The 20032-nt window shown below is 47.0% G+C and overlaps 1 protein-coding gene and 1 long non-coding RNA gene across 6 annotated transcripts; one reads left to right on the forward strand and one right to left on the reverse strand.

Annotated features, from left to right (window-relative positions):
* Window positions 1-13971: 13971 nt before the first annotated feature.
* LOC109749803 (cysteine proteinase inhibitor A) lies at window positions 13972-17146 on the forward strand. 5 transcript variants are annotated; one of them, XR_012183402.1, is made up of 5 exons: window positions 13972-14330; window positions 14549-14753; window positions 15111-15191; window positions 15898-16168; window positions 16275-17146. XR_012183402.1 is itself a non-coding variant. In XM_040391148.2 (3 exons), the coding sequence occupies exons 1-2, from the start codon at window positions 14094-14096 to the stop codon at window positions 14750-14752; spliced, it is 441 nt and encodes a 146-aa protein (XP_040247082.1). In that variant the 5' UTR covers window positions 13972-14093; the 3' UTR covers window position 14753; window positions 15111-15302. The 5 variants fall into 5 exon arrangements, 1 of the variants encoding a protein (XP_040247082.1); XR_006664710.1 differs by having other exon boundaries at window positions 14555-14753; XR_012183403.1 differs by lacking the exon at window positions 15111-15191.
* On the reverse strand, window positions 16947-18530 carry LOC120965421 (uncharacterized). Its single transcript, XR_005758365.3, has 2 exons — window positions 18026-18530; window positions 16947-17804 (listed from the first exon to the last, which is right to left on the reverse strand). It is a non-coding gene; the product is annotated as an uncharacterized lncRNA (long non-coding RNA).
* Window positions 18531-20032: the final 1502 nt, after the last annotated feature.

The following is a 20032-nucleotide window of genomic DNA, read 5'->3' on the forward strand; positions in this document are numbered from 1 at the left end:
TCTTTCCTTTGTGATGTTGTCAATATGAGAATCATGATGCATCATTAGAGATTAAGACACGTCATGTGTATAAGAGCATCTCCAACAGCCGCGCTTCGCGCCGCGCGCTAAAAACTAGATTGCCGTGCGCCGTTTGCCTGGTTTTACGCGGCCGCCAGCGCTGGCTCCAACAGCCGCGCTAAAATGCAGCGCGCGTGCCGCTCCAGCAGCGCGCAAAAAATGCAGCGCACGCGACTCGGCGGGGCATTGCATATATGGCATTTTGGACACAATGAAGTTGAAACATTCAAATGCAATGAACATGACATATAAAATTTCACACAAACAAGTTGATGAAGAAAAGTTCATGCCCACAAGTTCATCCAACCAAGTTCAAAATGCAAATCAAGTTCAAGACACAAATGAAAGACACATCAATCCTCGTCCTCGTCTTCGTCCTCGTCCTCATCTTCGGAAGACGATTCTTCCGCCTCCGAAGATGAATCTTCCTCCCTCTCCTCACCGCGCACCGCATCACGTGAAGCTCCGACGGTGTTGGCAAGATTTTCAACGGCATCTTCATGGGAATGTATGTGAGGAGGCACATCGAAAGACATTCCGCCCATGGCGGCCGGAGGTGCACCCATGCCTCCCATGAGAGAAGCAAAACTCATGCCTCCCATGGTGGCCATAGCGTCGGGGGGTGCTCCAAAGCCACCCATGCCTCCCATGGCATCTAAACCGCCCACGGTACCTCCGAAGCCACCCATGGCACCCATGGCGCCGAGGCCACCGCCACCCATTGCACGAACCATGGCTCTTTTTTGGATCAAGACTTCTTCACGGGCAAGATTGACATACTCCTTTTGCGCCGCATTGAGGTTAGATGTGTCCAAGAAGAACAAATGCTTCTCCCATTCCAACAATCTAGTTCGCTCCTCATTGCTCACCTTCCTCTCCTCCAAAGCCACCTTCCTCTCCTCCAAAGCCACCTTCCTCTCCTCGTCCGCCACCCTCCTCTCTTCGGCCGCCAACCTCCTCTCCTCGGCCGCGGCATCTTGGTTCCTTGCCATTTTCCTCACCTCGTTGGCTTCTTTTCTTGCCTTCACAATAGCTTCCATAGCATTTTTGAGCTCATCATCTCCTTTCCTCTTCTTCTTTTCGGTTTTGTCTTTCTTGCACCCATCCGGTCGCTTTGGCTTCGAGTATGAAACCGCGTTGGGTGTGGGGCTTCTCTTGCCGTCATCAGTTGATGCATCATCCTCCTCATCATCATCATGCAACTCAATTGTTCGCTTGCGTTGTTGCTCAAATGCAAATTATCCAAATCTTCACGCTTCTTCCATTTCTCATCATCCTTCAACACGTTATAGCAATGAGGCAAGGTAAAGACCCTTCCTTTCTTGATCTTCCCCTTCTTGGTTTTTCTCTCCTCTTCTTTGAACAAGTTTTGCGCAATGTTGTACTACATGAAAACAAAGCAAGTTAGCACCAACAACAAGTATGATGAACATGTATGATGAACATGTATGAAATGCCACTTACTCTATCGTCCTCATTTGTGCCACTTGGGTTCAACTTGTCAGCCGCCTTTTGACAGGCCGCCCACCTTTGACAATCCGAGTTGATTGTCGACCATCGGGACCGAAGTGATCTCTCGGAGCGGTCAATTCCACTCACGTTGTGAACATCAAAGTGTTCTTTCATCCGCCCCCAATAAGCATCTCTACTTTGATCACCTCCAACGGATGGATCCCTCGACACTTGCAACCAAGTATTGCATAGTAAGATGTCATCGGCGTTGGTGTAATTGCCCGCTCTTCCTTTCGGTGCGTCGACAATGCCCTCACCCTCCTCGTCCACCTCGAACTCATGGTCTTCGAAATGCATGTCATTGGTTTGAGACCAATGCGAATTGTTGGAGCCAACACCCATAGTTGACATGTATGCATCATCATTGAGACTACAAAGTTTTTTGAACAATGCAAATAAGCTATCTATATGTGAATGCATCGAAAAAATAACAAGAAAAGAAAAGTTGGAATTTTTTTTACCTTGGGGGCATTTCGTCGAACATGTTGTGCGCGTCGGCCGCCGGCTCAACGAGTGAGCTCGCCGACTCTTCGGTAGCCGCCGCGCCCGTCGCACGCCGTGCAAGCTTCTTCCTCCTCGCCTTCGAGGTGTCGGAGACGTCCGCCGCCTTGTTCTTCTTCGCCGATGCCTTGCCCTTCTTTGGCCGCGCCGCATTGGGGAGCTTCGAGGAGGGGGCGGCGGCTCGGGCCGGCACCGGCGCGACGCCACCCGCCACCGAGGTCATCCGCGGCGGCATGAAGAGGCCGCGCGCGAGGCCGATGGTCGGAGAAGCTCCGGCGGAGGCGAGGCCAACGCCACCCGGGCTAGGGTTTGCGGCGGCGGCAGCGGTGGAGGGGTCGCGGCTATAGGATGGGGTGAGCGGGGTGCCGGCGCGTGCGTCCATAGGGTGCAGTTCGCCGGCGCCGGCGCGCGGGGCGTAGGAGGCGGAGAAGAGAGAGTGCAGCGCGAGCGCTCGAGTGTGCCGCGCGCGGAAGCGGGCGCCCCAAATACACCGCGCGAGATAGCGAATCCGACCGCGCGCCCAACTCCTTATACCGCGCGCGCGGTTATTGCGCGCCCGCTGGAGCCACCCGCCGGGTTGCGCGCGCGCTAAACTGGCCAAATTTGCGGCACGGCGCTTGTTTAGCGCGGCTGTTGGAGATGCTCTAAGAATATAACCTTGTTCGCCATTTGTTTGCCGAGATTTGATTAATCCAAAGCTGCTAATTTCAGGCACTTCCCTACTGCGCAAGGATCTTCACATATGGTTTAGCGTGCTCTCTTGTGTAATATCAAGAATAAGTTTACTTCTTGCAAATCGTTGCTAATAGAAGAGTGTATGCGGACTATCTCAGCTCGAGCTCATCGGGTGAACAGAAAAATCCAATAACAATGACAAAAAACAGAAACTTTTTTTGTGGCAAACGTTGATGAACGATTTGGGTGCTTGCAAAGTTTCATCAACACTCAAAACATTTTGTCAATGTTTGGCAAAAAAAAATTATTTTTCATTTTTCGCTTTAGATTTTACTGTTCATGCCCGAGCTTATATGAACTCAAATTGAGAAGGGTCTTTTCGATAGAAGAGCAAATAACACAAAACACAATTTCATGGATCATTATTGCACTTGACCACCACTGTCGGGGTTTGAACCAAGGAGCCACATGAGCATCCCATTGCCAACAGCTTTACTTAGGAGAGAAAATTTTGATGTAGGGGATTCAGCCCTATCTACCACATACCCTAAACCTTTATTTTTCTAAAAAATAGTTTTGTATGCCTTATATTGTTGCACTTCTCCCTATTTTTACTCTGGGAAAGGCAAACTCTCAGTAAAAATGAGGAGATGCTCGCTTCCCATAACAATTGCCACACTGCCAGCGCAGAGCCCGATTCGACCATCACCGGCTATAAATCCTGGCGCCACGCCCCAAACACTAGCCCACACTGTTAGAAATATGCCCTAGAGGCAATAATAAATTGGTTATTATTATATTTCCTTGTTCATGATAATCGTTTATTATCCATGCTAAAATTGTATTGATAGGAAACTCAGATACATGTGTGGATACATAGACAACACCATGTCCCTAGTAAGCCTCTAGTTGACTAGCTCGTTGATCAATAGATGGTTACGGTTTCCTGACCATGGACATTGGATGTCGTTGATAACGGGATCACATCATTAGGAGAATGATGTGATGGACAAGACCCAATCCTAAGCCTAGCACAAGATCGTGTAGTTCGTTTGCTAAGAGCTTTTCTAATGTCAACTATCATTTCCTTAGACCATGAGATTGTGCAACTCCCGGATACCGTAGGAATGCTTTGGGTGTACCAAACGTCACAACGTAACTGGGTGGCTATAAAGGTGCACTACAGGTATCTCCGAAAGTGTCTGTTGGGTTGGCACGAATCGAGACTGGGATTTGTCACTCCGTGTAAACGGAGAGGTATCTCTGGGCCCACTCGGTAGGACATCATCATAATGTGCACAATGTGACCAAGGAGTTGATCACGGGATGATGTGTTACGGAACGAGTAAAGAGACTTGCCGGTAACGAGATTGAACAAGGTATCGGCATACCGACGATCGAATCTCGGGCAAGTACTATACCGGTAGACAAAGGGAATTGTATACGGGATTGATTGAATCCTTGACATCGTGGTTCATCCAATGAGATCATCGTGGAACATGTGGGAGCCAACATGGGTATCCAGATCCCGTTGTTGGTTATTGACCGGAGAACGTCTCGGTCATGTCTGCATGGTTCCCGAACCCGTAGGGTCTACACACTTAAGGTTCGATGACGCTAGGGTTATAGGGAATAGATATACGTGGTTACCGAATGTTGTTCGGAGTCCCGGATGATATCCCGGACGTCACGAGGAGTTCCGGAATGCTCCGGAGGTAAAGATTTATATATGGGAAGTCCCGTTTTGGCCACCGGAAGAGTTTCGGGCGTCACCGGTAATGTACCGGGACCACCGGGAGGGGCCACCAACCCCGGAGGCCTGCGTGGGCCAAGTGTGGGAAGGGACCAGCCCCTAGGTGGGCTGGTGCGCCTCCCACAAGAGGCCCAAGGCGCAGGGAAGGGGAAAGGGGGAAACCCTAGGCTCAGATGGGCCTAAGGGCCACCTAGGGTGCGCCCCCCCCCCCCCTCTCTCCCCCTCTGGCCGCCCCCCTAGATGCATCTAGGGCTGGCCGCACCCCTTGGGGGTACCCTAGATGGGGGCGCAGCCCCTCCCCCTCCCCTATATATAGTGGGGGTTTTGGGGCTGCCAATGACATGAGTCTTCCTCTCTCTTTGGCGCAGCCCTACCCCTCTCCCTCCTCGTCTCTCGCAGTGCTTGGCGAAGCCCTGCTGGAGTGCCACGCTCCTCCATCACTACCAAGCCGTTGTGCTGCTGCTGGACGGAGTCTTCCCCAACCTCTCCCTCTCCCCTTGCTGGATCAAGGCGTGGGAGACGTCACCGGGCTGCACGTGTGTTGAACGCGGAGGCGCCGTGGTTCGGCGCTTAGATCGGAATCAACCGCGATCTGAATCGCTACGAGTACGACTCCTTCATCCGCGTTCTTGCAACGCTTCCGCATAGCGATCTACAATGGTATGTAGATGCACTCCCCTTCCCCTCGGTGCTAGATTACTCCATAGATTGATCTTGGTGGATGCGTAGAAAATTTTGAATTTCTGCTACGTTCCCCAACAGTGGTATCAGAGCTAGGTCTATGCGTAGTTTCTATGCACGAGTAGAACACAAAGTAGTTGTGGGCGTCGATTTGTCAATTTACTTGCCGTTACTAGTCTTATCTTGAATCGGCGGCATCGTGGGATGAAGCGGCCCGGACCGACCTTACACGTACTCTTACGTGAGACAGGTTCCACGGACTGACATGCACTAGTTGCATAAGGTGGCTAGCGGGTGTCTGTCTCTCCCACTTTAGTCGGATCGGATTCGATGAAAAGGGTCCTTATGAAGGGTAAATAGAAATTGGCATGTCACGTTGTGGCTTTTGCGTAGGTGAGAAACGTTCTTGCTAGAAACCCATAGCAGCCACGTAAAACATGCAACAACAATTAGAGGACGTCTAACTTGTTTTTGCAAGGTATGCTATGTGATGTGATATGGCCAAAAAGATGTGATGAATGATATATGTGATGTATGAGATTGATCATGTTCTTGTAATAGGAATCATGACTTGCATGTCGATGAGTATGACAACCGGCAGGAGCCATAGGAGTTGTCTTAATTTATTGTATGACCTGCGTGTCAATGAAAACGCCATGTAATTACTTTACTTTATTGCTAACCGTTAGCCATAGTAGTAGAAGTAATAGTTGGCGAGACAACTTCATGAAGACACGATGATGGAGATCATGATGATGGAGATCATGGTGTCATGCCGGTGACAAAGGTGATCATGCCGCGCCTCGAAGATGAAGATCAAAAGGCGCAAGATGATATTGGCCATATCACGTCACTTTATGATTTGCATGTGATGTTTGTCATGTTTACATCTTATTTGCTTAGAACGACGGTAGCATAAATAAGATGATCCCTCACTAAAATTTCAATAGACATGTTCCCCCTAACTGTGCACCGTTGCGAAGGTTCGTTGTTTCGAAGCACCACGTGATGATCAGGAATGATTGATTCTAACGTTCGAATACAACGGGTGTTGACGAGCCTAGCATGTACAGACATGGCCTCGGAACACATGCGAAACACTTAGGTTGACTTGACAAGCCTAGCATGTACAGACATGGCCTCGGAACACAAGAGACCGAAAGGTCGAACATGAGTCGTATAGTAGATACGATCAACATGGAGATGTTCACCGATGATGACTAGTCCGTCTCACGTGATGATCGGACACGGCCTAGTTTGACTTGGATCATGTATCACTTAGATGACTAGAGGGATGTCCATCTGAGTGGAAGTTCATTAAATAATCAGATGAACTTAATTATCATGAACATAGTCAAAAGGTCTTTGCAGATTATGTCATAGCTTACGCTTTAGTTCTACTGGTTAAGATATGTTCCTAGAGAAAATTTAGTTGAAAGTTGATAGTAGCAATTATGCGGATTGGGTCTGTGAACTGAGGATTGTCCTCATTGCTGCACAGAAGGCTTATGTCCTTAATGCACCGCTCGGTGTGCTGAACCTCAGCGTCGTCTATAGATGTTGCGAAATATCTGACATACACGTTTTGATGACTACGTGATAGTTCAGTGCGCAATGCTAACGGTTTAGAATTGTGGCACCAAAGACGTTTTTGAAACGTCGCAGAACATATGAGATGTTCCGAAGACTGAAATTGGGATTTCAGACTAGTGCCCACGTCAAGAGGTATGAGACCTCTGACAAGTTTCTTAAGCCTGCAAACTAAGGGAGAAAAGCTCAATCGCTGAGCATGTGCTCAGATTGTCTGAGTACTACAATCACTTGAATCGAGTGGGAGTTAATCTTCCAGATGAGATAGTGATGGTTCTCCATAGTCACTGCCACCAAGCTATTAGAGCTTCGTGATGAACTATAACATATCAGGGATAAACATGATGATCCTTGAGCAACTCGCGATGTTTGACACCGCGAAAGTAGAAATCAAGAAGGAGCATCAATTGTTGATGGTTAGTAAAACCACTAGTTTCTAGAAGGGCAAGGGCAAAAGGGATACTTCATGAAACAGCAAATCATTTGCTGCTCTAGTGAAGAATCCCAAGGTTGAACCCAAACCCGAGACTAAGTGCTTCTGTAATGAGGGGAACGGTCACTGAAGCAGAACTACCCTAGATACTTGGTAGATGAGAAGGCAGGCAAGGTCGACAGAAGTATATTGGATATACATTATATGAATGTGTACTTTACTAGTACTCCTAGCAGCACCAGGGTATTAGATACCGGTTCGGTTGCTAAGTGTTAGTAACTCGAAATAAAAGCTGCGGAATAAATGGAGACTAGCTAAAGGTGAGGTGACGATATGTGTTGGAAGTGTTTCCAAGGTTGATGTGATCAAGCATCGCATGCTCCCTCTACCATCGAGATTGGTGTTAAACCTAAATAATTGTTATTTGGTGTTTGCGTTGAGCATAAACATGATTGGATTATGTTTATCGCAATACGGTTATTCATTTAAGAAGAATAATGGTTACTCTGTTTATTTGAATAATACCTTCAATGGTCTTGCACCTAAAATGAATCTTGATCGCAGTGATACACATGTTCGTGCCAAAAGATATAAAATAGTAATGATAGTACCACATACTTGTGGCACTGCCATTTGAGTCATATTGGTATAGAACGCATGAAGAAGCTCCATGTAGATGGATCTTTGGACTCACTCATTCTTGAAAAGATTGAGACATGCGAACCATGTCTATTGGTATGAAGAAACTCCATACAGATGGATCGTTTGGACTCACTTGATTTTGAATCACTTGAGACATGAAAATCATACCACATGGGCAAGATGACTGAAAGGCCTCGTTTTCAGTAAGATGGAACAAGAGAGCAACTTGTTGGAAGTAATACATTTGATGTGTGCAGTCCAATGAGTGCTGAGGCACGCAGTGGATATCGATATGTTCTTACTTCACAGATGATTTGAGTAGATGCTAAGTGTATTTACTTGATGAAACACAAGTCTGAATTATTGAAAGGTTCAAGTAATTTCAGAGTGAAGTTGAAGATCGTCGTGACAAGAGGATAAAATGTCTGTGATATGATCATAGAGATGAGTATCTGAGTTACAAGTTTGGCACACAATTAAGAAATTGTGGAAATTGTTTCAAAATTAATACCGCCTGGAACACCACAGTGTGATGGTGTGTCCGAACATCATAACTGCACCCTATTGGATATGGTGCATACCATGATGTCTCTTATCGAATTACCACTATCGTTTATGGGTTAGGCATTAGAGACAACTGCATTCACTTTAAATAGGGCACCACGCAATTCCGTTGAGACGACACCGTATGAACTATGGTTTAGAGAAGCCTAAGCTGTCGTTTCTTAAAAGTTTGGGGCTGCGATGCTTATGTGAAAAAGTTTCAGGCTGATAAGCTCGAACCCAAAACGGATAAATGCATCTTCATAGAATACCCAAAACAGTTGGGTATACCTCCTATTTCAGATCTGGAAGCAAAAGTAATTGCTTCTAGAAACGGGTCCTTTCTCGAGGAAAAGTTTCTCTCGAAAGAATTGAGTGGGAGGATGGTAGAGACTTGATGAGGTTATTGAACCGTCACTTCAACCAGTGTGTAGCAGGGCACAGGAAGTTGTTCCTGTGGCACCTACACCAATTGAAGTGGAAGCTTATGATAGTGATCATGAAACTTCGGATCAAGTCACTACCAAACCTCGTAGGTCGACAAGGATATGTACTACTCCTGAGTGGTACGGTAATCCTGTCTTGGAAGTCATGTTGCTAGACATCAATGAACCTACGAGCTATGGAGAAGCGATGGTGGGCCCAGATTCCGACGAATGGCTCGAGGCCATGAAATCCGAGAGAGGATCCATGTATAAAAGCAAAGTATAGACTTTGGAAGAAATACTTGATAGTCGTAAGGCTGTTGGGTGCAGATGGATTTTAAAAGGAAGACAGACAATGATGGTAAGTGTCACCATTAAGAAAGCTCGGCTTGTCGTTAAGATGTTTTCCGACAAGTTCAAGGAGTTGACTACGATGAGACTTTCTCACTTGTAGCGATGCTAAGAGTCTGTTAGAATTATATTAGCAGTTAGTGCATTATTTATGAAATCTTGCAGATAGGATGTCAAAACATTGTTTCCTCGACGATTTTCTTGAGGAAAGGTTGTATGTGATACAACCAGCAGGTTTTGTCAATCCTGAAAGATGCTAACAAGTATGCAAAGCTCCAACAATCCTTCTAAGGACTGGAGTAAGCATCTCGGAGTTGGAATGTACGCTTTGATGAGATGATCAAAGATTTTGGGTTTATACAAAGTTTATGAGAAACTTGTATTTCCAAAGAAGTGAGTGGGAGCACTATAGAATTTTTGATGAGTATATGTTGTTAACATATTGTTGATCAGAAATGATGTAGAATTTCTGGAAAGCATACACGGTTATTTGAAAAGTGTTTTTCAATGGAAAACCTGGATTAAGCTACTTGAACATTGAGCATCAAGATCTATAAGGATAGATCAAAAACCGCTTAATAGTACTTTCAAATGAATACATACCGTGACAAGATTTTGAAGGAGTTCAAAATAGACCAACAAAGAAGGAGTTCTTGGCTGTGTTACAAGGTGTGAGTATTGAGTAAGACTCAAGACCTGACCACAGCAGAAGAGAGAGAAAGGACGAAGGTCGTCCCCTATGCTTTAGACGTAGGCTCTACAGTATCCTATGCTGTGTACTGCACATGAAGTGTGCCTTGCCATGAGTTAGTCAAGGGATACAATAGTGATCCGGGAATGGATCACATGACAGCGGTCGAACTTATCCTTAGTGTCTAGTGGACTAAGGAATTTTCTCGATTATGGAGGTGGAAAAGGAGTTCGTCGTAAAGGGTGACGTCGATGCAAACTTTGACACTAATCCGGATGACTCTGAGTAGTAAACCGGATTCGTATAGTAGAGCAGTTATTTGGAATAGCTCCAAGTAGCCGGTGGTAGCTCCATCTACAAGATGACATAGATATTCGTAAAGCACACACGGATCTGAAAGGTTCAGACCCGTTGACTAATAACCTCTCTCACAAGCGAGATATGAACAAACCCCATGGGTGTTGGAATCATTATTAATCACATGGCGATGTGAACTAGATTATTGACTCTAGTGCAAGTGGGAGACTGTTAGAAATATGCCCTAGAGGCAATAATAAATTGGTTATTATTATATTTCCTTGTTCATGATAATCGTTTATTATCCATGCTAAAATTGTATTGATAGGAAACTCAGATACATGTGTGGATACATAGACAACACCATGTCCCTAGTAAGCCTCTAGTTGACTAGCTCGTTGATCAATAGATGGTTACGGTTTCCTGACCATGGACATTGGATGTCGTTGATAACGGGATCACATCATTAGGAGAATGATGTGATGGACAAGACCCAATCCTAAGCCTAGCACAAGATCGTGTAGTTCGTTTGCTAAGAGCTTTTCTAATGTCAACTATCATTTCCTTAGACCATGAGATTGTGCAACTCCCGGATACCGTAGGAATGCTTTGGGTGTACCAAACGTCACAACGTAACTGGGTGGCTATAAAGGTGCACTACAGGTATCTTCGAAAGTGTCTGTTGGGTTGGCACGAATCGAGACTGGGATTTGTCACTCCGTGTAAACGGAGAGGTATCTCTGGGCCCACTCGGTAGGACATCATCATAATGTGCACAATGTGACCAAGGAGTTGATCACGGGATGATGTGTTACGGAACGAGTAAAGAGACTTGCCGGTAACGAGATTGAACAAGGTATCGGTATACCGACGATCGAATCTCGGGCAAGTACTATACCGGTAGACAAAGGGAATTGTATACGGGATTGATTGAATCCTTGACATCGTGGTTCATCCAATGAGATCATCGTGGAACATGTGGGAACCAACATGGGTATCCAGATCCCGCTGTTGGTTATTGACCGGAGAACGTCTCGGTCATGTCTGCATGGTTCCCGAACCCGTAGGGTCTACACACTTAAGGTTCGATGACGCTAGGGTTATAGGGAATAGATATACGTGGTTACCGAATGTTGTTCGGAGTCCCGGATGATATCCCGGACGTCACGAGGAGTTCCGGAATGGTCCGGAGGTAAAGATTTATATATGGGAAGTCCCGTTTTGGCCACCGGAAGAGTTTCGGGCGTCACCGGTAATGTACCGGGACCACCGGGAGGGGCCACCAACCCCGGAGGCCTGCGTGGGCCAAGTGTGGGAAGGGACCAGCCCCTAGGTGGGCTGGTGCGCCTCCCACAAGAGGCCCAAGGCGCAGGGAAGGGGGAAGGGGGAAACCCTAGGCTCAGATGGGCCTAAGGGCCACCTAGGGTGCGCCCCCCCCTCTCTCCCCCTCTGGCAGCCCCCCTAGATGCATCTAGGGCTGGCCGCACCCCTTGGGGGGTACCCTAGATGGGGGCGCAGCCCCTCCCCCTCCCTATATATAGTGGGGGTTTTGGGGCTGCCAATGACATGAGTCTTCCTCTCTCTTTGGCGCAGCCCTACCCCTCTCCCTCCTCGTCTCTCGCAGTGCTTGGCGAAGCCCTACTGGAGTGCCACGCTCCTCCATCACTACCATGCCGTTGTGCTACTGCTGGACGGAGTCTTCCCCAACCTCTCCCTCTCCCCTTGCTGGATCAAGGCGTGGGAGACGTCACCGGGGCTGCACGTGTGTTGAACGCGGAGGCGCCGTGGTTCGGCGCTTAGATCGGAATCAACCACGATCTGAATCGCTACGAGTACGACTCCTTCATCCGCGTTCTTGCAACGCTTCCGCATAGCGATCTACAATGGTATGTAGATGCACTCCCCTTCCCCTCGGTGCTAGATTACTCCATAGATTGATCTTGGTGGATGCGTAGAAAATTTTGAATTTCTGCTACGTTCCCAAACACACACCACCCTCAACCCATTTATGTTGTCGTCTTCGCTGATTTGGGCCTCCACCTTCCCCGATTCGGTCCGCAGCTGACGCCCCCTTGAACTCGAGATCATCACCGCTCTCGAGCACCACCGCATCTTGAGCTCCACGCCGCCTCCCGGCGCTCCCATGTCGCCTTTCCTGAGCTCTAGGCCACCTCCAGTCGCCTTCCGTGTTGTCTTCTCTGTCTCGAGCTCTCACCGCCATGGTTCGTGAGAAGGTGGCCACATACAAGATGCATACGGTCGAGCAAGGCACGAAACTCACCTTGAGGAGTGTGAGTATGTCGCGCGGCACACATTGTCTCCGGCGAGTATCCATGCTCGTCAGAGCTGAGCTCAGAGGAGGAGGGCATGCAGGTAGACCCGTCCGCTGGGTTCACCGCCACCGGGTTCGAGGTGGTCAACGCTGCAGCCAGGGACGATGGTGAAATTGCATTGTCTCTCAAGTAATGTCTTGATGTTGATGGCAACAAGATTAGTGAGTAATGTCTTGATGTCATTTTTCAAGACTATTTCAAGATTGGACTCTCGGTGATTGTCTGCAGACGTGGGTGAGCCCTATTTAAAAAGGAGAAAAGGCGGCGGTTTTCCGAAGACTCTAAAGTTTTTTGGTTTATTTCAGTCGTAGGGAGGCCACACTACAAAGAGGAGACGCGGTGTTGAGAGTGTTGAGGATCATTTCCAAATACATAAAAGCCTTCCCCACCATGCCATCTTTGGAAAGGGTAAAACCCCAAGTTAGGACAACTAATGCAAGGACCTCCAGGTGCCTCGGGCCTTGGAGCTCTGGGTGTCCAGAGTTACTAGAGAAGAAACGGTATCCAGAGCTCCCTCTAGATGGGTCGATTGCCCCGAGTGGGTATATCACCCCTGGATACCCTGGGTGCCTGGAGTTTCTAGTCTGGGTGCCCGAACATCTCTGGGTGCTTCTCTTGTGTACATTCCGGGTGCCCGGAGTCCCGGCGGGGCAACTACTCTTTTGACTTTGAGGGGGAAGTTGTAAATACCCCCATTCTTCTACCTCTCAATCTAACCTTGACTAAGAGCTGCTCCACCATTTTCCAAACACGAAAATCTCATCTACTTCCTCCCCATCTGCCTAAACACTCTGATTCTTTGGGGACTGGAAGAGGTTCACCCGATCTAACCGATCTGTGATTCCTCAAATAGTTCTTTGTCAACACATGTTGCACTTGGAGCTTGGGGGCCTATGCAGTTAGAGGTTACTCCAGAAGCCCTTGCTTGTGATGTGCTTCGAAGTTTGTAAAGGTGTGGTGGTTGCCTTCCGGACCACCACCGAGTAAGGGTGGGTATCAGGTGACACCACCTTTTACATGCTCTCATGCTACAAATTTTGAAAAGTCACATTTAGATGTTTCAACAAAGTATGATTTTTTTTTTGTGGATGTTCACAAGACATATGTCTATAACCCCTAAAAAATTCATATCAAAATTCGAAATATACATTGAGAAACATAAAAGACAAATCTATATGTGAACAGTGTCATTTCTGACTTTGTTCATGTTTTGTCTTCTTTTGCCACTATTCATTCTAGATTTGTCATTTTTGTTTCTCAACAGATATTTCAAATTTGGATCTAATTTTTTTACGGGCCGTAGACGTGTGTCTTGTGAATATCCACAAATGTTTTCAGAATTTTCTGAAACATCTAAATGTGATTCTTCAAAAGTTCTATCACTTGGCCATATGCTGACTTATTGTAAATTTGAGGGACAGAAATATAAATATGTAGAGTACATCCCTGAAACTGCAACTGTCGTGGTCTTCCACACTCTTTAATTCCCTTCCCGGATTGGCAGCGTCCACCGCCGCTCCAGCCATCCGCCGCCCAAATCGAGCACAGCCGCCGCAAAACCGAGCCTGCTTCTCCCCTCCTCCGCCGCTGCGGTCGACCCCGATCGATGGAGATGCGGAGATACCACCGAGTCCTACGATCGGTGGCTGCCCCTGCGCTGCTCCTGCTCCTGCTACTCACCCTCGTCCTACCGTTTATTCAGACCCAGATGCAGAGCGCACGGGAGAAGGCTGCCGACGAGCTGCCGTTGGACGGAGGCATCGTCGACACGCCGGGGGCAGAGAACGACCTCAGGATCGTCGACCTCGCCCGCTTCGCCGTCTCCGAGCACAAGAACAGGACCGTAAGCCCTCCCTCTTCCCCTGTTCAATCTGTATGTTTGTGTTCAACACCCAGCCGGACGGTTCGATCGACGCAGGTCCTTCCTTGTGTAGGAGTATTATTACATCGATCTATGTTAAATTTGACTGCTGCAAATACTACTAGAGGAACAACCCAATTACATCTTGAAATCGACGCATGGAAATGGAGGTTTTTACTTTTTAGTGGGACTAATTTTAGTTGCAGAACGCACTGCTGGAGTTCGAGAAAGTGGTGAAGCTGAAGCAGCAAGTTGTTGCTGGCATGATGTATTACATTACGATTCAGGTCAATGAGGGCGGGGCAAAGAAGATGTATGAAGCCAAGGTGTGGGAGCAGCCATGGATGGATTTCAAGAAGCTCATGGAGTTCAGGCCGGCGGAGGGCGCCTCTGCGAGCGCTTAAGGTATCAATCAAGGAGCATATATCAAGCTGGTTGTAATCAATAAATGAGAATTGTATAATGCTGGCTGTAATCAATAAATAACTATGTTGACAAGTTTCTTGCTTAATCGTAAGGACTATCAAATTGCGATGTTATAAAAGAGAATTGTTCATCATGCATGCATTACTAGAATAGAGATTAAGACACGTCTCACAGCCTTACATCTAAACAAAAACCTTGTATTGTAATGTGTTGCTCTCCTTAATATAAGGCATATCACTGTCATTCCCTAAAAAAAAACTAAGACGTCTGATGTACAGAACCTTATTCGTCCTATTGTTTGTGGAGAGTTGATTACTCTAAATCTGCTAATTTCAGGCGGGTCGGTCTCAGCTGTTTAAGGATCTGCAGATATGGTGTGGATATAGCTATCTATCTATGGGACATGTGCTCTCTTGTGTAATGTCAAGAACCAGTCTGCTTCTTGCGAGTTGCGAGTTGTTTTGACCTGCCCATCATATATCTTAATTAGAGTTATAGATGGCGCTGATATCCAACATGGTTAATTTAGCTTGGCCTGATGGCTTCTCTTTTGATGGGTGACCTAGCATGAGCTGCTAATTAACTTTTCAGGGTAGGACGACATAAACCGGGGCCTCGACTCACTCAAATCCGAAATGTTTTGTTTGGGGTATTGATAGCTTAAAATTTAGAAGGTTTATTAGGGAAGAAACTATGGCTATGCGGCAAAACCTGAAGGGTATCCAGGTGTGCCCAGGTCATGTTAAGTAATGAGCCTGACCGTGTTAAATGGTCGTCGACAAAATCTGGTGACTTTATTACTGTTAAATCTTGCTATGGCTATCTTCTGGCAAGAAGAGTAACTTTTTCCATATACAAAATGTTGTGGACTTCAAGCTACACTTGAGGATCAAAGTGTTTTCTGCTGGCTAGCGATCAGAAATAGAATTCCGACCAAAGCAGATCCTAAGAAAAGGGTATGGAAGGAGTCCGACCTGCGTGAATTTTGTGGTGGTGGAGTCCTTGTTCTTCCTCTGCCCTCTAGCTAAATGTGTCTGGAATGTTACCTCAGGGTCAGTACAAAGCGTACTGGTTTCTCTGTTTGTGCAATGCTTGGTTTAATTCTCTCTTTTTTTTCTGGTAGGGGTCAGAGGGGATTATGGTCGGTGCTGCTGACAGTTTTGGACCCGGTCGAACCTTTAGAAAAGCGCGCTGCGACAGGGAGGCTGACATGACGGCGCAGGCAGCAAGGGGCGACGGCACGGCTGGACTGGAATCCTGTACCAAGGAAGGAGGCTGGCGGTGCAGCCGCGCACTGCATGAAGTGTTGTTCTGTATGTTGGGCTCCTGAATTGAGCGCAGTGCTGCTGAATCTGTGTGCCTAGCATCTGGCACTTATTGGTTGCTGCAGTTTGGTGGGTGTTATTTTGCTGCTGCTTCCCTACTTCAGTTAGCTCTTGTTTCGGGTCTGCCTCTGCAGCTACACAAGACCTGTTACTAATATACAGTAGTATGGTGCAGGATGATGTATGCAGTGTGCGGATGAGCCGAGGTGCGTCCAGATCTGAAGACCGGCTCAGGGGCTACTAACGAGGTGACTAACAATGTCCCGGCTAGGGAGCCTCTCATCATGTTGACTCCCGGCCTAGTGGACCGGGCTGAAGACCCGTTGTCATTTCGAAACTGGGCCCATCGGGCGGCCCATGACGTATGATCAGAAGGTTCCAGAAGACTTGCATACACTACAAGATGCTGGTACCGTGGAGGACTCTAACTCCTCGCACATAGCCGACTAGGATCCATCACTTGTCTTTGGGGTTCCAACGCCCCAATGCTGCCCGCCACGGGTCTCAAACACAAGTCGTCGTCACCAGCACCGGTGGGGGTTGGTTTTGCAACACTTGTCACTGCTGGCGAAAAAGGGGTGGGGTGGGCAGCCATGGCCACAACAGAATAGAAGAAACAAAAGTGGGCGGTGGCCATGGCCAGCCAGCACAGCCTGTCGCCGGTGGAGGAAGGCTAGTATCTACAAAGAGGAAGAGGGGAGAGAGCGGTGCTCACGATGCATTGGAGTGCACTCGTGCGCGAGCAAAAGATTGAACGGACATTGTTCATCTCCGAAGAGATAAGGTAGAAGGAGAGATGAGATGGTCGTTCGATGGTGGATCCATGTGCAAACGAGCAAAGTATAGATGTTGCTGCCCTGTTTTGTTACATACAAAAAAATAATTAAAACAATGGAAATGTATAGATGTTACCTCCAAATATTTAGTCCACACATGGTTGCTATCAATGGATAGCTTATGATTGACCCAATCCCAACCAAAACCGCTTTGAGAAAGGACCTTGTTAATGATTTCAAATTGATTGTCAAAAGTCCTAAACCTTCCTAATATGTTGTTCTTCGTGATATCCTTATTGCACTTCTCCTTCACATTCTTGATAGCTGCACTGTACACATGTGCTTTCCATCCATTTTGTGAATGGTCACCCATGTTGTGATGATGAACAAGTACCTCAAGCATGGCAGTGTCCATCTCATCATCCCATGTGACATAATTCCTCTTTCCAGTACCAGTTCCTTCAGCCATGCTGCTACAAAGAAAAACATTCGAGAAGTGCCTACTGATAGTCTCTAAAGAACGCTTGTAAGTGCCACACAACACTCTCATTTTAATACCATGTCCAACCACCAACAAGAACATAGCAACCTTTCTTCTATCAGTGACATATACGCTATCTTTCAGACCACACTTCATACGCAACATCGTGCAAAGATCATGAAAATTCATTTTGGTTAAGCGCAACTCATCATAGCAAGTTACTTCTGACCCATTGTACATTTCTTTCGGCAAGTACTTCCTATGAACATATCGAAGCTCGTCGTCACTAAAGCATCGCAAACTCTTCGGTACTCTCTGCGTACTAAGATAAGCTAGGCCAAGACAAACTGACTAAACATACATCGCTGTCAAGATGATCCTTTTCCTTTTTCTTCTTTTGTTCTCTTCGGTGATGGAAGCAATCAAATCCATTTGTGACATGATGCAGCTACAATGCACATATATCATGTTAACTTTGGGCTAATTTCAATATAACCATGCATCATTCAAGATGACCATATGCATCAAACCACCACAAGCATTGAAGGTTCACAAAATTGTATGACCAGGATGCATCAAATCATACATAAGCATGCATCAAATTCATCATAAGACAAGCATATGCATCAGACCACCACAAGCATAGTTCACAAAATTGCATATTCATACCTTAGCTCGGCCTAGATGGCTTCCAACTTTTAATCCAACCTGCAACAAGAGGATACATCAGTGCTCAGCAAATCATTGACAAAAGGGCTGGGAATAAAAGGAAACAGAGCAGGCTGCTTGAGATAGGGAAGAATCATGGATGAAGAAGGGGTTGGCTGGACCCACAGAAGAAGGGGCGGCCCAGGAGGTGGTCTGAGGGAGAGGAGATGTGCACCGGCAGTGGGCCACCGCACGGCTGGAGAGGAAAGGAAGGGCCGGCGCCGGAGTGGACTGCCGCCGTTGACTTCAGATGCGATCTGGCCACGGCGAGCAGGGCCGGAGAGAACGGGAAGGGGTAGCACCGGAGGAGGGGAAGGGATGGCTGCAGCGGAAGAAGGGAAGGGGAGGCGGCGACCATACGACCTATGCCGGCGTGGTGGATCTGCGAGGGCGCCGCCGTCGATCTACCAGGCGGCGGTTTCCTCTCTCGAACCCTCTCAGCGTGTTTGGTAATAACAGGGAGAGGGAATGGGAGTTTAGAGATGGGAGTTTGCCAAGGGATTAGACATGGGAAATTGATTTTAAGTCCCATTCCTCTGTTTGGCATGTGAACGCAATTAGAAGTGGGATTTTAAGAGGGAGTTAACTGCCCCTGTTTGATTGGTGGGATTAGGCAGGAGAATGCCTTCCTCACGTATGTACTCAGCTAACCAAAGGTCCCTCACGAACGTGCACAATCAACGAAACATTTTTCTTTTTTGCTAATTCCCAATCCCCAGTTCAATTACCAGGGGTCCCCTAGGGAAGAGATCTGAGGGAGTTGGCCCTCTTAATTCCCCTTCCCCCTCCTTTCTTAATTCTCATGTCCCTGAGTCAATCAAAGGATTTTAAGTCTCACTTACCTTAAACTCCCATTCCCAATCAACAACTCCCCCCAACCAAACAAGCTCTCTGTCTCGTGGTAGGGGGAGGAAAGAAAAAACTGACGAAGCATTTTGTTTTGCTGGAGCGACGCAATTCAGGCGAAATCGGAGGTCCAGGCCTCCATATTGGCGCGATGGGTGGGCGCGTGCGAGCGAAAACTCCAGCGTATTCGTTTTTGTTTCAGTGGGTTGTTTCAGAATACATCCAAACGTCTGTATTGGGGTCAGCCCAATACCAAATCCAATTCGACAGCCCAATACGAACATCCAAACGCAGCACAGCAGGTTGCTTGCTTCTTCCTAGTACACAGTACTGCTAGTACATCTAGTTTGGTGGAACGACCGGGTTGCTAGAACGACCAACTTGCTAGATTGAAATTTTGATACTTTAACGTACCAATTTTCAGAGTGTATAGTTTGGTAGATTGCCAATCTATCTTTTTCTGATCTTGTATCATAGATGAAGAATAAGGGTGTTAGCATTGTTGCATTGTGGGAAAGAGCTTCAAAGGCAAATAAAAGAACTTCCACATCTACACCAAATCCTCCTGATGCTGAAGTTGAGAGCAGTAGCATTCCTCCTGCTATTGAGAGCAATCTGCAACTTGAGGGCATGCTTACAAATTACGCAATTTAGGCGCATGCCTCGGATCGATGACACGGTTTTCTCATATTTGATTTACTACACTGCTCAAGTTAATTTACGAGCTATGGTATTTCTTTTTCTATTAATAATCTTGTTAAGGACAAACTTGCATATAATTTTCCAGAAATTTATCTTTTCTTTACCTAATCTTTACCTACTAATGAAATGGCTATCGCTTCTGGTCGTCAGTCATTAAAATTACCCTCTAAGTTGGTAAAAATTACCTACCAATGCCATCCGTAAGTGAGAAAACAATTCAATTTTTCGGACCAAAAGTCGTCGCCTCCTTCGTTATTTTACAGAGGCGCGATGAGTAGAAGTCACGAAACGATGAGCAGCAGACTGGTTGGCAGATCTCTCCTCTAGCGACGAGACCACGGTTTGATCCCCAGCCTCCACAATTTATATCTTTCTTTTCTCACGCATGTATGCTTTCATGGGCCAGCCCATGTGCGGGGC

The sequence above is a fragment of the Aegilops tauschii genome, chromosome 5 (genome assembly GCF_002575655.3).
Source record: "Aegilops tauschii subsp. strangulata cultivar AL8/78 chromosome 5, Aet v6.0, whole genome shotgun sequence".
Taxonomy (NCBI): Eukaryota; Viridiplantae; Streptophyta; class Magnoliopsida; order Poales; family Poaceae; genus Aegilops; species Aegilops tauschii.